At 52.5% G+C, this 18,155-nt stretch overlaps 1 protein-coding gene across 2 annotated transcripts; it reads left to right on the plus strand.

Annotated features, from left to right (window-relative positions):
- The first annotated feature begins 8,424 nt into the window (after positions 1 to 8,424).
- SENP2 (SUMO specific peptidase 2) lies at positions 8,425 to 18,079 on the plus strand. 2 transcript variants are annotated; one of them, XM_066556530.1, is made up of 17 exons: positions 8,425 to 8,570; positions 9,640 to 9,695; positions 10,363 to 10,493; positions 10,725 to 10,791; positions 11,464 to 11,542; positions 12,161 to 12,290; positions 12,417 to 12,520; positions 12,936 to 13,024; positions 13,630 to 13,687; positions 14,703 to 14,766; positions 15,112 to 15,255; positions 15,409 to 15,540; positions 15,891 to 16,094; positions 16,201 to 16,280; positions 16,936 to 17,091; positions 17,265 to 17,360; positions 17,863 to 18,079. In XM_066556530.1, exons 1-17 carry the CDS (start codon positions 8,425 to 8,427, stop codon positions 17,903 to 17,905), a joined length of 1,779 nt encoding a protein of 592 aa, XP_066412627.1. In that variant the 3' UTR covers positions 17,906 to 18,079. The 2 variants fall into 2 exon arrangements, with proteins under 2 accessions (XP_066412627.1, XP_066412628.1); XM_066556531.1 differs by having other exon boundaries at positions 16,936 to 17,020.
- The last annotated feature ends 76 nt before the right edge of the window (positions 18,080 to 18,155 follow it).

Genomic DNA, 18,155 nt, shown 5'->3' on the forward strand with positions numbered 1-18,155 from the left:
TTGTTCTTTTCTGCTTTCCTTTATTTCCCTGTTTCCTGCGAGGGGTTTGTTCCTGACCTGCCAGCCCCAGTGGGACCCAGTCCAGGGAATGCTGAGGAGATGCCAGCAGGGACAAAGGTGAAGCCAGGAGCCACCACCCCCAGGGGACACAGCTCTGTATTTCCATAGCAAAGCCCCTCACTGTTGCTTTGCCGCCTTTGAGGAATTTTCTCTTTTTCCTGAGAAATTCAAAGTGCTGGGTGTGATTTCCTGCCCACCTGGCAGGGAACACCCCCTGCTGTAGTGCTGGGAGAGGGGAGGCTCCACCTCCTGCCCCAAAGCTCGGTGGGGATGTGGGGGGACACAGAGACACCAGGCAAGTGCCACAGGCAGGGGCCACCAGCAGCACCTCCTCACTGCCCACCTGGCCCTGGAGCACATCCAGGTGGATGGGTGGGCCTGTGCCCCCTCCCCAGGGCCATCTGGGGCATCTGCACCCCAATTTGGAGCCATCCCTTGTAAAAGGAGGGAGCAGAACCCAGAGGGGCAGGGGAATGCCAGACACCCAGTCCCTGTTGATGAAAATAAGCACACACATCTGTGTCCCTGAGGAATTTCACATCTTCCTGGCTGTGAGGAAAACCTGTCAGGGATGCAGCCAGGACAAAATCAGCTCAGCCCCGTGTTCCCAAGCACAGAATAATGAGAAATATCCATGCTGGGAGAGCAACCCTGGCTGAGGAGAGGCTGAGGAGAGAGAAAGGGGCTGTTCACTGCAGTGATGACCCTTTAATGGCAGGTTGTCCCCAGTGCAGGGATGGGCTGAGTGAGACAAAAAGGGGAAGGACAGCATTGGGCAGGGTTGTTCTTCATCCCAGGATCCCAAAGGCAGCAGGAATTGTCACTGTCTTGCTGCTTCACCCCCCTGCTGCCTCCTCCTTTGGGCTTCTACCAGTGCTGGGGCCTTCCAGGCACTCTGGTAATGAATTAAAGGGGCCTGGAGGCCACACAGAGTGGGACAGAGTGGGACAGAGCAGCTCTGTGTCACCTCTGGGATCATTGCCAGCTGCATCCAAACACCAGAGCCATGCTGGGAGCTGAGGGGTGGTGAGAACACAAGGGAACAACGTGGAGGTGACCTTGATGGCACTGAACGTCCCCTGGCACCATGGCAGTGGGGCTGTCACCAGGGTGGTCACAGCTAACAGGGCTCCTTGCTTGGGGACACAAAATGCTTGGAAAACACCCCTGACCCTCTTGCCATGAGTTTTTGGGCTGCTGTTGATGATGGTTGGGAGAGAGGCTGGAGTGGGCTGGGGACAGGTGTGGAGAGGGGACAGCACAGAGCATCCTCTGGCAGGGGCATGGAGGGAGCACAGAGGGTGGAATGGAGGGTGGGAGTGCAGGAGCAGCAACTCCAAATCCCTGGAAAGATGGAGCAGGGATGAACTGGCAGACATGGAGAGACAGGCTCCAGGGGGACCCATCATCAGCACCTCTGGTACCAGCAGGACAAACAGGCTGGATATTTGTCCAGGAGCAGGGAGAGGCTGCAGGGCTCTGCCCGCACTGGCACTGCTGTGCCTGGCTGAAATGCTCCTTCACAGAACCCCAGAATGGCTTGGGTTGGAAGGGACCTTCAAGATCATCTTCCTGTGGTGCAGGGAGCAGCCAGCCAGCGTGTCCTGAGTGCTCCTGTGTGTCCTGAGTGCTCCTCCCAGGACTCAGCTGGGACAGACACACAGACCCTCCCTGGCTGCCTGCTGACAGTGCTCTGTTCCTGGAGCTCCTCAGCCAGGCCCTGGCCCTGTCCTGGCACACAGCACAGATCCTGCCTCTAGCAGTGGGCAAAAGCCAAGGGAAAAAGTGGGAATACCAGAACCTGAAAATCACAGAGTGGTTTGGGTTGGAAGGGACCTCTAAGGGTCACCCAATCCAATTCTCTGCCATGGGCAGGGACACCTCTCATTGTCCCAGGTTGCTCCAAGCTCCATCCAGCCTGGCCTGGAACACTTCCAGGGGTGGGGCAGCCACAGCTGCTCTGGGCAACCCCTGCCAGTGTTTTAACACCCTCATTGTAAAAAACTTCCTGCTAAATCTCACAGTTTCCTCTAAAATGCTGAGTACTGACCTCTCCCATGGCAAGTTTCCACCAGGCTCTGAAGGTCTCCTTGCTTACAGCAATGAGTGTGGGGCTGGCCCCAGGGCTGGCAGCTGCAGCTCTGCCAGCTGTTTTCCCAAGCTGAGACCCTTCTGGGATCATGGGGACATGAGGACATGGGGACAGGCCCATGTGTGGCCTGCACAAGACAACACCAGTTCAGGATCCCACAGCCAGCTCCAGGCAAGCTCAGGGTTGGAACAGCAGCTAGTTGGGACAAATTAGAGCCCTTTGGTCAAAATGCTGGAGCTGTTTCTGCTGTTCTGGGACTTAGAGCTAACTTGGAACTCCTGTGCCACATCCAGGCAGAGCCTGTGACACCTGGAAGCCTCCAACAGGAACATGGAGAAACCCAGGAACACCAACAAGGTGGTTCTTCTCTGCAGCCTCCCCTATGCTGTGTCCATTTCCTGGAGAAACCTCTATCCATGGGTGGGGTGAACCTCCTCCTGCCCAGCCCAGCCAAGGTGGGAAGGTTTGGTTGGAATAAATGTCCTCCTGCCCAGCCCAGCTGAGGGGGAAGGTTTGGCTGGAATAAATGTCTTCCTTCCCAGCCCAGCCAAGGTGGGAAGGTTTGGTTGGAATAAATCTCTTCCTTCCCAGCCCAGCCAAAGTGAGAAGATTTGGTGGGAATAAACGTCCTCCTTTCCAGCTCAGCCAAAGTGGAAAGGTTTGGCTGGAATAAATCTCCTCCTTTCCAGCTCAGCCAAGACGGAAAGGTTTGGTTGGGACAAATCTCCTCCTTCCCAGCTCAGCCAAAGTGGAAAAGTTTGGCTGGAATAAATGTCTTCCTTCCCAGCCCAGCCAATGTGGGAAGGTTTGGTGTGAAAAAACATCCTCCTTCCCCTTCCAGCCACGCTGGGAAGGTTTGGTTGGGACAAATCTCTCTTTTCCCAGCCCAGCCAAGGTGGGAAGGTTTGGCTGGAATAAACGTCCCCCTTCCCAGTCCAGCTGAGGGGGGAAGGTTTGGTTGGAATAAGCGTCCTCTTCTGGTTGGAATAAATGTCCTCCTTCCCAGCCAAGGTGGGAAGGTTTGGCTGGGACAAATCTCCTCCTTTCCTGCACAGCCAAGGTGGGAAGGCTTGGTTGGGACAAATCTCTCTTTTGCCAGCCCAGCCAAGGTGGGAAGGCTTGGTTGGGACAAATCTCTCTTTTGCCAGCCCAGCCAAGGTGGGAAGGCTTGGCTGGCCGCGGAGCGAATCCCTCCAAGCGGAGCCGCGTGTTTTATCCCGATGATACAATAGAAAATGCCTCTGAAGTCCCGGCCCTCTGGAGCATTTCCTTAGCTCTCTGGAATTTCCGTTTGGTCCTTCCTCTCCCAGGCTCTTACCGAAAACCCGTGTCACCACACGGCTCTGGAGAGCAGCCAGCTCTGGGGTCCCTCCCCAGGTCCCCACCACCGTGCTGGGGATTTGCAAGGAGCAGCCAGCTCCTGGAGGGTGTCAGCCCCGTCGTGCCCCTTGATTAATCACCAAAGGCCACTCTGCCAATCAAGGAAAGATTTACAAGGCAGGCAGGAAGCTTTTGTTTTTACAGGAGTGCCTCAAACACACGCACACAGTAGGAAAAGCAAACATTCCAGGCATACCAAGGGATCCACGGGATAAAAATTCCCCAAACAGCCCAGATTAAGATACTTGGCTGCACATGGAAACACTAAAACCTGGGCTCAAGGATTTAATTGTCTAATTTAGCAGCGAGCCCTGTGGAACAACCTGAGTGGCCTGGGAACAGCCACCCCTGGGGGGCAGGGAGTGGGGTCAGTGGTGCTGCCCTCCCTACAATAAAGGTCAGGGCTGGCCCCCACCCCTCTCCCAGCTCCATATGGTCGCCAGAGCCTTGTGGCAGAGTTTAATGCGAGTTTTTCCTTGGAAAGGCTCAGCCCAGCTCCTGGGTGAGTCAGGCAGGGTTGCTCTGAATCAACAGAGAGCTGAATCCCAGCTCAGGGGAGCAGGGGGAGCTTCTGCTCCAGCTCCAGCCCCGACACCCCCGGGCTCAGAGGGGTGCTCATCGTGCTGTGTCCATACCTGCCAGTTCCCATCCTGCCCTGAAGGCTCTGCAGAGAGTGGGAACGCTCCCATCTCCTCCAGTCCCACATCCCAGCCCAGGAGAAGCCACAACTTTGCTGTCTGACAGTGACATTTTGGTCTATGGATTTTACAGGGCCATGAGAAAGGCAGGAGGGAACTGCTACCCCTGGAAGTGTCCAAGGCCAGGCTGGATGTGGCTCTGGACAGCCTCTTCAGGGGGATGGTGTCCTGTCCCTGCAGGTGAGAAAGCAAGAGGGCTCAGACAATGCTATGAGCTGGAAATATCCTCCCTCTGAAAGGGTATAAAGGCTCCTGTCTCATCTTTCTGCAAACCACACCACAGAGAGTGGAACTGGACCTCACCTCTTACAAATGGTTTGTCCACTTCTGCTCCAAATCCAGCTGCCAGTGGCTTGTCCCAGCAGGATGCTCTGGCTTGCACTCATGGATGGTTTCTGGAAGAGCAGAGGGACTGGCAGGGAAATAAATCACCTGGTGAATGTGAGAGTTAAAGGGGAGACCATGCTTGAGATTGCAGAATCATGGAATGGGTGGGGTTAGAAGGGGCCTTAAAGCCCATCCAGATTCACCCCCTTCCATGGGCAGGGACACCTTCCACTGTCCCAGGCTGCTCCAAACCTCGTCCAACCTGGCCTTGGACACTTCCAGGGATGGGGCAGCCACAAGTTTCCCAGGCAACCTGTTCCTTATCCCAAAGTGCAGCCCATGCTCAGGCACGAGTGGAGCTGCCTGCCCCAAAATCTCACCCCAGCCCTCCTCCTGCAGCCCAGGCTTTCCCATGGCTGTGGGGATGCTCCATGGGATGTGGGTGTGGGATCATGGCTTGCATGATTCAGGGTTTGCATTGCAGCACACCATATCATTCCTGTGAGCAGCTCCCTGTGCTCCTCCTCTCTTTCCCCTGCTCACCACCAGCATCAGTCCTGCACCTTCCAGCAGCCAGCTCATGGCTGGGACATGGATGCAGCCCTCAGGAGTTGGTTTTGTCCCAGTAAACATTGGCTTTTGTGTGGATGGTTTCAGCATTCTCTGAACACTGCCAGGGCTGTTTTGAGTGTGCCACCCTTTCCCAGAAGACAGCACCTTCCCTTTCCAGGGCTTTTCCAAGTGCTCTGAGCCTTCCAGCTTGGCAACTCCCATCTAAAGTCACTGGAGAAGCCATCCCAAGGGAGATGAGCACCACACACAACTCAGGGACCAGGGATCCAGCAGCTGCTGGTGAAACAGCACAAAGAGTGGTGGGTCTGGAAGGAAGTGCTGGCAAGGATAATCCCTTGCTCACACTGTAGAGGGTCAGGGATAAACTCCCTGGAGTGTGGGGTTCAGGACACCTGGTATCAGGAGGGCCATTGCTGACACCCAGCCCAGACACTGGGCAGGCTGGAGGAGTCTGTCTTCACACCAGGAGAATTCCCAAGGGCTCCCAAGTTCAGAGTGGAAATGCCTTTGAGCTCTTCCAGGAGACCTCTGGCATCAGGCTGCTCATCCTGGGCATCTTTTGCCTCCTGGCTGGGAGGGCCTGGGAGGGGGAGGTGGGGAAATACTGGGGCAGGTGGAACTTCCCATCCTATCCTCAGAATGGGGTTGGGAGAGCTGCCCAGGCTGCTTCACCTGCCCTCTGTCCTGCCTTGCCTTTCTTTACTTTGCCTTCCCACTCCTCCCCACCCCCTGCCTTTCTTTCCCTTGTTTTCCACTCTCTTACCTTGCCATGCCTTCCCCTTTCCCTTGTTTTCCCTCACCAGGCCTTCACTTCCCATCCCTGGCTTTGCCTTCCCATCACTTCCTTTTCCTCCTCTTCTTTACCTTCCCATCCCTTCCCTTCTTTTCCTTACCTTCCCTTTTCCTTCTTTTCCTTCCCCTCCATCCAGGTTAACCCCCTGCCCTGCAGGCACAGCTGTTCCACCTGCACTCCCGTAAAATAAAGGGATTTAAAAGACAGATTAAACCTATTTTTCTTTGTATCACTAAAATCACCTGTGTGCCTAGAACCACCCATCACTTCCCAAATTACCTCCTCAGTGGAATTACTTTGTTATCCCAATAATTTGGGACTGGAGCCCCACTGCTGTCACACGGAAGCTGCACTGAAGGTAGGGAGGCTTTGAGCAATGCATAAATAATGAGCCATCATTAGCAATTATTTATGGAAATTCTCTGCTCCCCCTCTGTTGTAGGAGATGGGACAGATGTGATCCAGGTCTGTTGAACAGCCAGGGACTGGGTTTTGGTTTGCATGCATCAAATATCATCACTTTGAGTCACAACACGTCAGTGCTCTGAGCAAGATGCTCAGGGGCAGAATAAGGATGAAGTCATGGAGGGAGCCAGCAGCTGCAAAAATACAGGGATTGGGAAACGCAGCCGACGTCAAACTGCTCTGGGAAGGCATGGCAGGAGTTACAACACAGGCACTCCTTGTGTTTTTTGGGGGGAAAAAAGGGGGGAAACTTTTGCTGCATGGAGAGCAATAAAAGAAGAAAGAAAAGAAGAAGGTTCTCTCAGTCTGGGGGCATTATTTTAAATAAAGTTTAATTTATTCATGGATTTGGTTATTGATGTTTCAGAGATTGTGATAGTCTGCATATCAACACTGTGGAAGAGAGAACCAACCAGCTCACAGAATTCCATGTTAGTTATCCTGTGTTTGGGATAAACTCCTCCAGCTGCACAGGTTACAGGGACTTGCATGCGCAGTGATCACTCCCATCCCATGGACGCAGTCCCCAGCACGCAAAAATCCAATCACAGGCGTTAAAAACAATTTGTCAGCCCTACAATCCTTCTCCTTCCACTATCCCGGGAGGAGGAGGAGGAAGGGATTGACGGGCGGCTCTGCAGGTCCTGCGTGAGGCTGCCGTGCCCTCTGCTGGGCTCCGCATCCAGGCTCAGCCTCCTTCCTTGAGGCCTGAAACCTGGAAATTAAACCCCCAAAATAACCAGGAAGGTCGTTTTAATTAACGCAGACCCCACTCTCCCTTAGATTCCCTGCGGAATCTCCTGCTGGCAGAGCTGCCCCAAAACGCTTCAATCTGCCCCTTTTCCTCCCTGCTTTCCTTCAAACATCCCTTTTGCTCCTGAGGAAAATGCTGGAGCCAGCTTGGAGCCAACATGAAAAGCATTAAAAACCCCTTTTGCCACCGAAATTCGGGAATAAAACTAAACGCCGACGCAGTATTAAGGAGCAAAGCATTACTGCACGGCTGGCTCAAGCTGCTGCACGCGTTCATTATCCAGGAGAGACCAATTTATCAGCAAAGTGTTACATATCCCCGGGCAATTTGTTACTTTAGGACCCTTCAGCTGGGTTGGGCTCCCAAAAAAAGTTCCTTCTCCGTGATGGGCAGCACATGGGCCATTGCCATCCCACCATCGGGAATGACCCAGCGGGGCCGTTCTGGGGGCGCCGCCCGCGCCTCGCGCTGGAAGCCGCGGCTCGAGCCGCTCGGTCGCGGTTCAGTCGCGACAACAGCAGGGGAGCGCGATGCCGAGCAGCAAGAACCACCGAAATGAGCCCAGCGCGGCTCGGTGAGCGCCGGGGAGGGGATTCCGCAGCGGGGGCACGGAGAGGAAGGGCCGGGAGACACAGGGGACAGTCCCTGCTTTTCCTGGGATGCAGGGCGTTCTGCCCCCCGGGAAATCGGCAGCGAGTCCCAGCGCCCCGCAGGGACCCTCGGCGAGCTCCCCACGCCGCGTCCCCACCAAAGCCCGAGGAGCGAGTACCGGGGTAGGGAAAGCTGAGTGTGCCAGGGCAGAAGCTCCTGACCCCGCAAGGGGACAAAGCTGCCGACTCTCGGAGTGGGGAAGCTCCTGACCCTCCGAGCCGGCAAAACCTCCGGACTCTAGGAGAGGGAGAGGCCCTGACCCAGCCGTGGCAGCGCTGGGGGAGAGAAAACGGGACGGGGCAGGAGCAGAATGGGCAGAAATGGCCCAAATTGTGGCCGGGGAATGTTTCGGAACACTCGCGCACATGGCTGCAGCCCACGGGGCGCGGAAGGGGCGGGGCGAGGCCAACAGGGGGCGGGGCGTATGATGTGGGCGTGGTCTGTGGGGCTGTGGGCGGGTCCATCAGGACTATGGGCGTGGCCGGACGGGGCGTGTGTGGCTGTGGGCGGGTCCATTCGGGCTGTGGGCGGGTCCATCGGTGCAGTGGGCGGCTCCGTCAGGCCCGCGGGCGGGGCGTGGCCGCCGTTGGCGGTGCGGGGCGGGGCCCGGCGCCGGAAGTGCGCGCGGTCCATGTACCAATGGCTGCTCGCGGTCCTCCGCGCCCTCCGCGACGCCGCCCGCCAGGCCCCGGCCCCGGCCCCGGCCCCGGCCCCGGCCCTCGCCCTCAGCCCGGAGCCGCGGCCGGAGCCGCCGCGCCGAAAGAAACCGCCCGCCAGGTCAGCCCTTCCCGCCGCGCTGCTGCCCCTCTGCTGCCCCGCCGCTCGGCCCGAGGCTCCCCGTGTGGGTCGGGGCAGTCCCTGATAAAGGCCAGGTGTTGCCCATGAGGCGGCCCACAGGTGCGGGGGTGGTTATGGGGCGCAGACACCGGTGCTCGCTGGCTGTGGGTCCCAGGTGTTGCCGATAACCCCTCGTTCCCTTTCCGCCGGCACGGGGAGCTGGGGATTTAGGCCAGATGTGTTGTGGAGCAGGGCACACACGGCCGTGGGGATGGAGGGCTGGGGGCACGCCATGCATCGGGGGTGCGAGGTGGATAAAAGGAGGCTGCCTGCCCACGTGTTAACCATTTTGCTGCCGGGGGCGATGGCCGAAGCCCCTGGGTGCCTGCTGCTCTGTGGGATGTACGGATGGCACCGTGTGCTCTGGGGCTGGGGAGGGCAGCTGCTCCCTCCCTACCTCCCTTAGGGCCCCATCATCACAGCGACAGAGACCAGGGAGTGCCTCTGCAAGGAGCCGCGTGTTGTGCCGGTAGTTTGCACCGAGGAGCAGCTCAGAAGGAATTAGCTCCTGGGGGAGAAAAAAATAAAATTAGGAATGTTCTTTGTGCTCTGTTCCTAAAGGAGACGTTTTTACCGGACTTAACGATGGTATCAGCTGGTGAAAATCCTTGGGTGTGAAAGGGTGAGGCTGGTGATTGTTTCAAGGGTTTGTGCCCGTGCTGACTCAGCAGGACGCTGCTGGAGTGGATGTGAGCAGGGCTGGCATTCCCACCTCGCATTTCCTGTTCTGCCTAAACTTTCCTTTGAGTGCCGTGAACTTGGATGGCTTAGTGACCTCTGGAGTGCTTCTTTCCTGGAGGAAAGAGGGAAGCATTACATATTGAGGCATTTTTTGGTGGTAGGAACGAACACAAAGCACGTGGAAGCATTAACAGAAGGAGAAAAAGAGGCCTGATCTGCTTTAGTGGGGTGATCAGCTCTCTGGGAGATGATCCTGGGGAAATAGGAAATCCCCCTTTGGAACTTGAATTGTGCTTGCAAAACATTGTTCTGTCTGTTCTTCCCCCAGTGTTCTGTCATCTGTGGAAGATCCTGAGGAGATCCCTGCAAAGAGGCTGAAAACAGGTATAGCCCCTCACAGAGAGCTTTAATATGTCTGATTTTCCTTGGGTCTGGGGTACCTTGGGGAGCTCTGGATTTGGTACTTCAGGACTGCTGCTGAAACTGAGGGGTTTTGAGCCATTCTTGTGGCTTCAGGGGGTCTTATGGGACCTGGGCCCATCGATGGTGTGTCCCAATGTTCATGGATGTGGCCTTGGCAGTGCTGTGGGAACAGTTGGACTTGATGCCCTTATAGGGTTTATCCAACCTTGATGATTCTGGGATTTTCAAACCAAGTGGAGGATGGGAGATCCTGGGCAGATGAAGGCAGGAAGAGAAGCAGGGGACAACTTTTTCCACCCTGGGAAGGCCATGTGTTTGCACCAAGGATGAATCCTGGCTGGGGCAGGGCATATCCCATCTCTCCCTGGCACTGAGCCCTGCAGGGCAGCACAAAGAGCACTTTCAGTCAAGGCTGTTGCTGTTCCATGGGGGATGTGGAGCTCCCTAATTCCTACTTGGGAACAAGATACCCAGTGATGGGGTGGGGGTGCTGCTGGGCTGTTGCAGTGTTGCTGAAATGAGTTTTCTGCTTCACGTGGGATCAAGGAGCTGGGCTTGGGTGTAAGCAGAAGTCCCAAGCCCTGTTTCCAGTCCCATTCCTTATGGCCTGGTGGTGTGGTTTTTTCAGAATGTCTCTCTGGGGCTAACAAGGAGCCTGAAGAGGTTTCTGTGGCTGCCAAGTTGCCACAGAAGGCAACAAGTAGAAGCCAGGAGACTGAAGAGACAGATGACTTCTCCTTCTCTGAGTCTGAAGATGAGGTGAGCAAGGATTTTGAGGGGAGCTCAGGGATCAGCTCCCACAATCCCTGCAGGTGTGAGAGCCTGTGATACAGAAGTGGTGCCATCAGTGCCCCTGCCCTCTGCTGCAACCCCATGGGCAAAACCATGGGCTCTGAGTCAGAACACAGCTGACTGAATTTCAGGAAGGGGAGGTGCTTGCTTGGATTCACATTCAGGTTATGCTCACTCTGGTACTTGCTTTTATTTCAGGTTGTGTACATTTCTTCTGACTCTTCATTTGTAACATCTGCAGAGGATGAGGACACAACAGAACCTGGTAGGGCTGACAGCAAATCCTTTCCTTTTTCCTGCTGCTCTGAGTCTGGGCAGCTCTGCCCGGGCTGTGGGCTGGTTGCTGAATGCAAAATATCTGGGTAGCACCAGGAGTAGTGGAGGGTGAGCTCTGTTTCTTCCCTGCATCCTGCTATTGCTTCTGGATTGGAGCCAGGGCTGGGAACAGGCTCCCCAGGGAATGGGCACAGCCCCAAGGCCACCAGAGCTCCAGGAGCCTTTGGACAATGCTCTCAGGGATGCACCGGGTGGGATGGTTGGGGTGTCTGTGCAGGGCCAGGGGTTGGGCTGGATGATTCTGTGGATCCCTTCCAAGTGGGATGTTCAGTGGTTTATCCCAGGATGCTCATGTGGTTGTGGATCCTGGCTATTAACTGCCTTGGATGCCATTCTAGTGTGTCCCAGTGCTGGCTTGCCAGAAGGAAACTGTTGTAAATGCTGATTTTAGGTAGCAGAGCCTCAGAACCCTTTTGTATTAGGTGTAGGCTGGCAACATTCTGTAGTTACCAATATGAAAATATCCTGAAGCAACACAACACAAATAATATTAGAACATGAGGGATGAAATGAGAGTAATTAATCTTTGGTGAAGCTCTTTAAACTTATACAACTCCTGTTGTCCTGACCAGTTGCTGAGGCTTGTGCTCTTCTCCCACAGACGAAATGCCTTGTGACACCAACCCGTGCTTGACTGAGGAACCACCATCCTCTCTTTGCAAGAGAGTTCCATATCTGAGGTAAAAAACCTTCTGTTTTCTTCCACTTCTGCTTTTTAGGGTTTCTTGCCTTTCACTTTCATCCTTGAACTTCCTCTGTTGCCCAACATTTGTATTTGTGTCCACAGAGCAACATTTTTCCATGTTCTGGGACTCCTCCTAGCTGCCATACTGGGTGAGATCTTAGCTATGTTCTTGCCTTTGACCAATTTTAAGCTTTCTCTTTAAATCCAGACAGTTGATGCACTCAGGAGATCAGAGAAAGATGAATAAGTTCAACACTCTCACCTCCTGTGATAGGAGGAAGTGTTGAACTTGGGAAGAGGTTGAGACCAGGAATGCAAACAGAAAAAACCCACAACTACTACAAAAAAAAATCCCCCAAAACCCCAGAGAATTTTCATTTCCCCAGAGAATTTTCATTTCCCCAGGGAATTCCATTGGGAAACCCTTTTCTGTTTTTCCTCTAAGGGTGTTCAGCTACTGCCACAGGTCACCTAGAGAGATGTTGGAAAACCCTACCCAGCATGGTCCTGGGCAGCCTCCTTGAATCAGGAGGTGCTAATTAAAACCTAATTAATAAATCAGGAGCTTTGAATGGTCTCTTAATACCATTTCTTCTGCCTTTGGTGTTTGCAGCCTGAGCAGGAATAACCACATCCGAGCTGCTCTGGAGAGCCCTGTCACACCCAGGCCCCCCATTAAGGAGCCAGGTCCCAGCTCTCCAGGAGTCAGTGGCACCAGGAGGCCTTTGTGTGCTGCTGAAGAGGTAAAGTGGGGAGAAGGGAATTGTTTTGGGATGAAACAGCTGTGGAGTTTCTGTACAGTTAGGCTGAGACAAAAGGAAGGGCTGGGAATGCCTGCTAAAGTCTCTTTTTTCCTTCCCTTCTCCAAGGATGTTCAGCAAGCAGAAAATAAGAAATACAAAGAGCTCTTGAGTCTGTTCAAAGAGAAATATTCTGGAAGACTCACTTCTCCACGGTCAGCAAGACTCAACAAGTAATTATGAGCAAAATAACCCTTAACTTTTTGGTGGTGAGTTTGTTGTATGTGGAAGGGGAGGAGAATTTGATCTTTTCTACTCTCAGGGTTCTGGACCAAATCAAATGTAATGATTGAGTCTTTTTTGGAATAGTGGAGACAGAAAATTTGACTCTTGTATGTTCAGTATGCATGAGCTGAAAGTGGCCAAACTTCTGGATGTAAACTCCTCAAATGCCCTTTGCATCTTGTCCTGGAACCAGTGACAGCATGGCTCTGTTAAGGATTAAACAGCCTAATTTTGCTTTATATATTTCTGTTGCTTTCATTTAGCCAGTTGTGTACAAATAGCCGTGTGCTCTGCAGTGAATTGAGGTGCACTGGTAACAAATCACCTGTAAAAACTCTGTCCTTTTCTTCTGCTACACCAAAGAATTCAAACCAAGGAACCAGGGATGACTGGGAGCCCCCTGAAAGAACAGAAACCCAGAGGTGCCTCTCTACCTGTGCCAGAAAGGACCAGTGAGTATCCCCAGGGCTGCTCCACTCTGTTGGTACAAGTCCAGCCCAAACAGGGCATTTTCCTCAGTATTGGCTAAACTGGGTTTGTGAGGGTTTTCCTGAAGGGGAAGAACTGGTTTAAAATGGTATTTGAGAGCTGTGACTGTGGCAGTGCAGTTTGTAGCTGGATGTGACCCCACTGCACAGGAGAAGGTTGTAGCACCAGTTTTACCTGCTTTTCTTGTACCAGGGGAGGGGGATATTTGACTCTGCACCCTCAGAGCTATACTTGAATCCCTTTTTAATGCTAGACAGGACTATTGCCATAAAAGCAGAGCTTCCAAAACAAGTAAACTAATTACTTGTATGTTTAATATTGCCCCAGGGTTTTTTTTTCCCTGTTCATTACTTAAACACTTTTTCATCACTAACTCTTTTATATCTTGGACTTTGTGACATGATCATATCGGGATTGAAATGATTTCTGAGCAGGTGCCAGAGTTTGAACTTCTGAGTTGAAAATGCTGATGAAAAGTCTGTGATGTCACCCAGAAACTCAGAGCTCTGTGCAGCTACTGGAATGGGAAATCACCTCCCTGTTCTCATATTGCTGCTTCTCCCTGCAGGTGTCAAACATGGGGATGTTTTCAGCCCCCAGCTGCCTCAGAGGGGTGTCATGATCAGGTAAGAGTCTCTTCTAACCATGGCTCTTGTTTCTTTTGGCTCTGCCAGCCTCCAGAAGCCCAATCCTGTTCAGTGTCTCAGTGCTGGGGCAGAGGAGCAGCTGGTTTGAGGAACTGCTCACAGCCAGTTGTCCCTCAAATCCACAGCTCCCCTGTCACAGCTGGGCAGCTGTGGGATGTGCTGGGGGGAGAAGGAAGTAAGGGTGACAACCCAGGTTGTCCTTGGGTTTGCAGAATCTGTTTTTTCTCCTGAGTGTCTTTCTGCCACACCATTAATGAGCTGACTTTGCATTTCCTGTGGATCCTGAGCAAAAGGAGTAGGGAACTTGTAAAGCCTGGGGGGACTGAGGCAGTTTTTGAGGCTTGCAGGATGCCTTGGGTTGGAATGGACCAAAAATGGAGCGTTGCTGTCCCTCAGCAGGGCCCAGTGGACTCTGTGGTGGCAGGATGGGAGTGCAGGAATGAAGGGAAAGGGACTTTTGGCTGCAGCTCCAGGGAGGGGTTTTGGTGTGGCAGCTTGGTGCCCTCCTCTTCCTCCTCTCAGAGAGAATGCAGATGGGGACAGAGGTTTGGTTGTGTCAGGTGTGGTTTGGGGTGATTTTGTCCCTCTTCTCTTTCCCCCTTAGACATGAGCACTGTATTGAGCTGTGCATTTGTCCTGAGTTAAATTGGCATTGTCCCCTAAGCTCAAGGGAAGAGAGGGAATAACTGGTGGAGTGGCATTTGTCACCAGGAGGTCACAAAGCACTTGATAGAGGAAGTGCTGGTTGCTTCCCTGTTTTCCAAAGATTAAAATTGAGAAAAAAAAAGGAGTTTGCCATCTGATGGTGGAAGAAAGTTTGTGAAGCTTCCAGCTTTTCATCTATCCTGGTCTGGCTGCTACAAAAGGAGTGGGGAAGGAGACTGAGATGTCATGTGTCAGAATCAGCCTTGAGAAAGCATTTCTTATGCAGAATTTTGGAGAATTTCATGGGGCAGTGTGGATATCCAGCTCACTTCTCTCTATTTTCTCACAGTTACTACACACCACCAGAAGACTCTCGTGGACAGGGGAAGCGAGAGAAACGAGCTGCTTCAGTGGTAAGCTGGAGTTAGTCACTGCTTCACTTGGCTTTCTGGAAAGTGTAACTCACCTCTGCTCAGGATTGAGATCCAAAATAAAATTTGAAGTGTGGAAATCAGAAATACCTTGATCTCAGCTTGATACCTGCATGTGGAGGCTTTGTTGGGGATGTTAATCCAAGCCCAAGGAAAGCCCTGCCTCTCTGGGCACAGTTGGAATGCAGTCACCAGTCAAGTGTGACTTTGGGGATTGCTGCTGGGATGTGTTTACACAAGCCCTTGCAGTTTCTTGCAGGATTCTGTGCCCTGTCCCCCAGCAAACCCCTTGTGCTTCTCCCTGATTTCTGTCCTTGTGCCTGGCAGGGCCAGCGTGAAGCCGAAGTCCCCCAAAGAAAGTTATTCCAGTTCCATGTGACACCTGTCCTGTCCAAAGACCTCTTCTTTGTGGACAGTGAGCCACTGCCATGCCTAGAAAAGCCAGGAGATGATCTGGCTCCACTGACAGAGGTACCTGTGCTCAGCAGCAAGCCAGTGCTGTGCCTGGTTCAGCCTGCAAGGCTCCTTGCTCTGGCACTGGGGCTGCACTTGGAGCCTTCTGGGGGGCTGGTGTGCTCCACGTGCTGTTCCACCAGCCCTTCCCCATTGAATCCTTTGTTCCAGGCCATGGAGAGTGAGATCTCTGCTGCCTTTGACAGTGGTGAGCCTGAGGACATCCTGAGCAGGGCCTTCAAGCTCACTGTCACCCGTGAGGACATCTGCACCCTGCAGCCCCTGGGCTGGCTCAATGACAGGGTATGGGATCCTGCACTTCTGGGAAATCCCCCCTCCCTGGGCACAGGAGTCTTCCAGGAGCTCCACTGCAGAGCCCAGAAATAGCTGTACACTCCTTATTTTGGGTACTGTGTGGGCTGCTGTTTCTGGAAGTTTTCACTTGGATGATGCAGCTCCCAGGAGTCAGTCTGGGTTATCAGAGTGGGTGTGGGGGCTTTAACCAGCAGCACAAGTCCTCCAGTGTGAAATTCTGGGAGCAAAAGCTGCCAAGCTGGAGTTTTCTCAGCTCAGGGGTGGCCAGCAAGGACATGTTGCTCTCTTTTTAATTTATTGTCTTATTTCACATCTCACTTTGCCTCTCTCTGTTCCAGATCATGAATTTCTACATGGGTCTTCTGGTGGAAAGAAGCAAGAAGGAAGGATATCCAGCAGTCTATGCTTTTAATACCTTCTTTTATTCCAAGCTAAGCTCTACAAGCCACAAGGGAGTAAAGAAATGGACTAAGGGTGTGGATATCTTTGAGCATGATGTCATCTTGGTGCCTATTCACCTCAGGATTCACTGGACACTGCTGGTGAGTCAAACTGGCTCATTATTTAGGGGATGGGGAGAACAAAACTAGCAAGAAAAGCCCTTTAGTATTTGGGGTGTGCTTTGTCTAAGTCACCTTTTAACCCCAGGTTGTGGACCTCCGAGAGAAAACCATCAAATACTTTGACTCCTTGGGACAGAAAGGAGACCACATTTGTAAAACTGTCTTGTGAGTAGCTGCTTTTGCTTTTTTTATCCCTTCTGGTTGGTTTTGAGGCCTTTTCCTCTCCCCCATGTGAAGTATTTCTGCCCTGTCCCATGGTGCTCCTCACTTGGTACCTCTTCTGTTCTGCTCAGTGTTTTGAATCCTCCAGAGTGTCAGAGGTGCTGCACATCCTCACATGTCTTTGTCACTAAAAACCCTTCATCCAGCAGCTTTGGAGGGTGAGAGCAGGAGAGCAGCCCCACAGAGACAAATCCCAGAATCACTGAGGTTGGAAAAGCCCTCCAGGATCATTGAGCCCATCCCATGACTGATCCTCACCTTGTCACCAGCCCAGAGCCCTGTGCAGAGCCTCCCTGCCCTCCACACTCCCACCCAGCTTGGTGTCACCTCCAAAGGCACTGAGGGTGCCCAATCCCCTCGTCCAGGTCATGGATAAAGACATTACACAGGGCTGGGCCCTGGGGAGCCCTGCTCACAGCCCTCACTGTGTCTCTAAGATGGCAATTTCCCCTCCACATTCCTTAAATCCTCTGCTGTGAGGGTCCTCTGCCATTTATTTCACTGCAATTTATCTTCCTGACACCTTTCAACAGCTTTTTTTGTTGTTGTTGCCCTAAATTAGGGAGATGAAAAGTGATTTTTGTGTTGTTTTCAACAGAAAATACCTGGAAGAGGAAAGCAGGGAAAAAAGAAACATTGAATTGACTGCTTCTGAGTGGACTCTTCACAGCATGGGCACAGAGGTATGGGAGCAATGCCTGGATTTGGAATGGGAGCTAGAACTCCTTGTCCCAGAGGATTTAACACTTCCCAGGCAAGCAGAGGGAGATGATGTGCAGTTAACTGGGCCTGTTCCTTGGGTTTGGGAGTGGTGAAGGGATTATGGAAATAGGTTTTCAGGAGTAGGTGTGGGTAAAATGTGTGCTACAACCAAATTGCTGCTCTTTCAAGACAGATAAAAATTCTCCATGTTTTTGTATTCCTCAGGAAATCCCTCAACAAAATAATGGAAATGACTGTGGAGTTTTTGTTTGCAAATTTGCCGATTTCATCTCCAGAGACAAACCCATCATCTTCACCCCGGTGAGAGGGGTTGCAAACAGCTCCAGCCTTTCCCACACCCATGTGGGAGCCAGGGAAGCTGCACAGCAGCTGGGGCAGGGGCTGAGGGTTGTTCCTCATGTCTGGTGTCTGATTCTTGGGCAAGATCGTGGAATTGTGGAATCCCAGGGTGGTTTGGGTTGGAATGGACCTTAAGGACCATCTCATTCCAATGTCAGGATGCTGCAGCCAGGGGTTTGGGATAGCTGGCCTTTGTAGCTCTTGGTGAAATAGGAAAACTTGGGAAAACTTCCCCCTGTTTTTTTTTTTTTTTTTGCCAATTTGGTGATCTTTAAATATCACTGTAAAGAAAAGTGGGCGTTTGTTGGGTGGTTGTGTCACGCTGGTGTGAAACCCACCTTGTACCCAACTGACAGGTGCTCAAAAGCAGCTTCCCACTCAAGAATTCCCTGGGTGTTAATGGAGATTTCCTGCCTCTCTCCCCTGGCTTCCTATGTGATGGATTTTTCCTGTTTCTTTTCAGGAACACATGCCTTATTTCCGCAGGAAGATGGTGTGGGAAATAATCCATCAGCAGCTGCTGGGAGACATGCACTGTTAGGAAAACACTGTTCTGTAAAAGAGTAGTATTTATTTCTTATTGTTTGAGTAAGATAAGATAAATATTAACTTATGTAAGAGCCTTATTGTATGGGAGGTTACTTGTTAATAGAGTAATTTATTTTTTAATTGAAAACTGATCTGCTGTCTCTGTGTGGTTTTTAACTTGCTCCCCATCTGAAGAAGAACAGGGGCTGTCTCCTCTCCTGGTGGCCC

This window comes from Molothrus aeneus, chromosome 10 (genome assembly GCF_037042795.1).
Source record: "Molothrus aeneus isolate 106 chromosome 10, BPBGC_Maene_1.0, whole genome shotgun sequence".
Lineage (NCBI taxonomy): Eukaryota > Metazoa > Chordata > Aves > Passeriformes > Icteridae > Molothrus > Molothrus aeneus.

What these genes read in the sequence shown, in the direction of transcription:
- SENP2 (XM_066556530.1), top strand. Translation starts at nt 8,425, where the DNA reads ATGTACCAATGGCTGCTCGCGGTCCTCCGCGCCCTCCGCGACGCCGCC. An exon ending in TCTCTGAGTCTGAAGATGAG is followed by an intron (nt 10,494 to 10,724) that starts GTGAGCAAGGAT and finishes CTTTTATTTCAG; the next exon opens with GTTGTGTACATTTCTTCTGA. An exon ending in CACATTTGTAAAACTGTCTT is followed by an intron (nt 16,281 to 16,935) that starts GTGAGTAGCTGC and finishes TGTTTTCAACAG; the next exon opens with AAAATACCTGGAAGAGGAAA.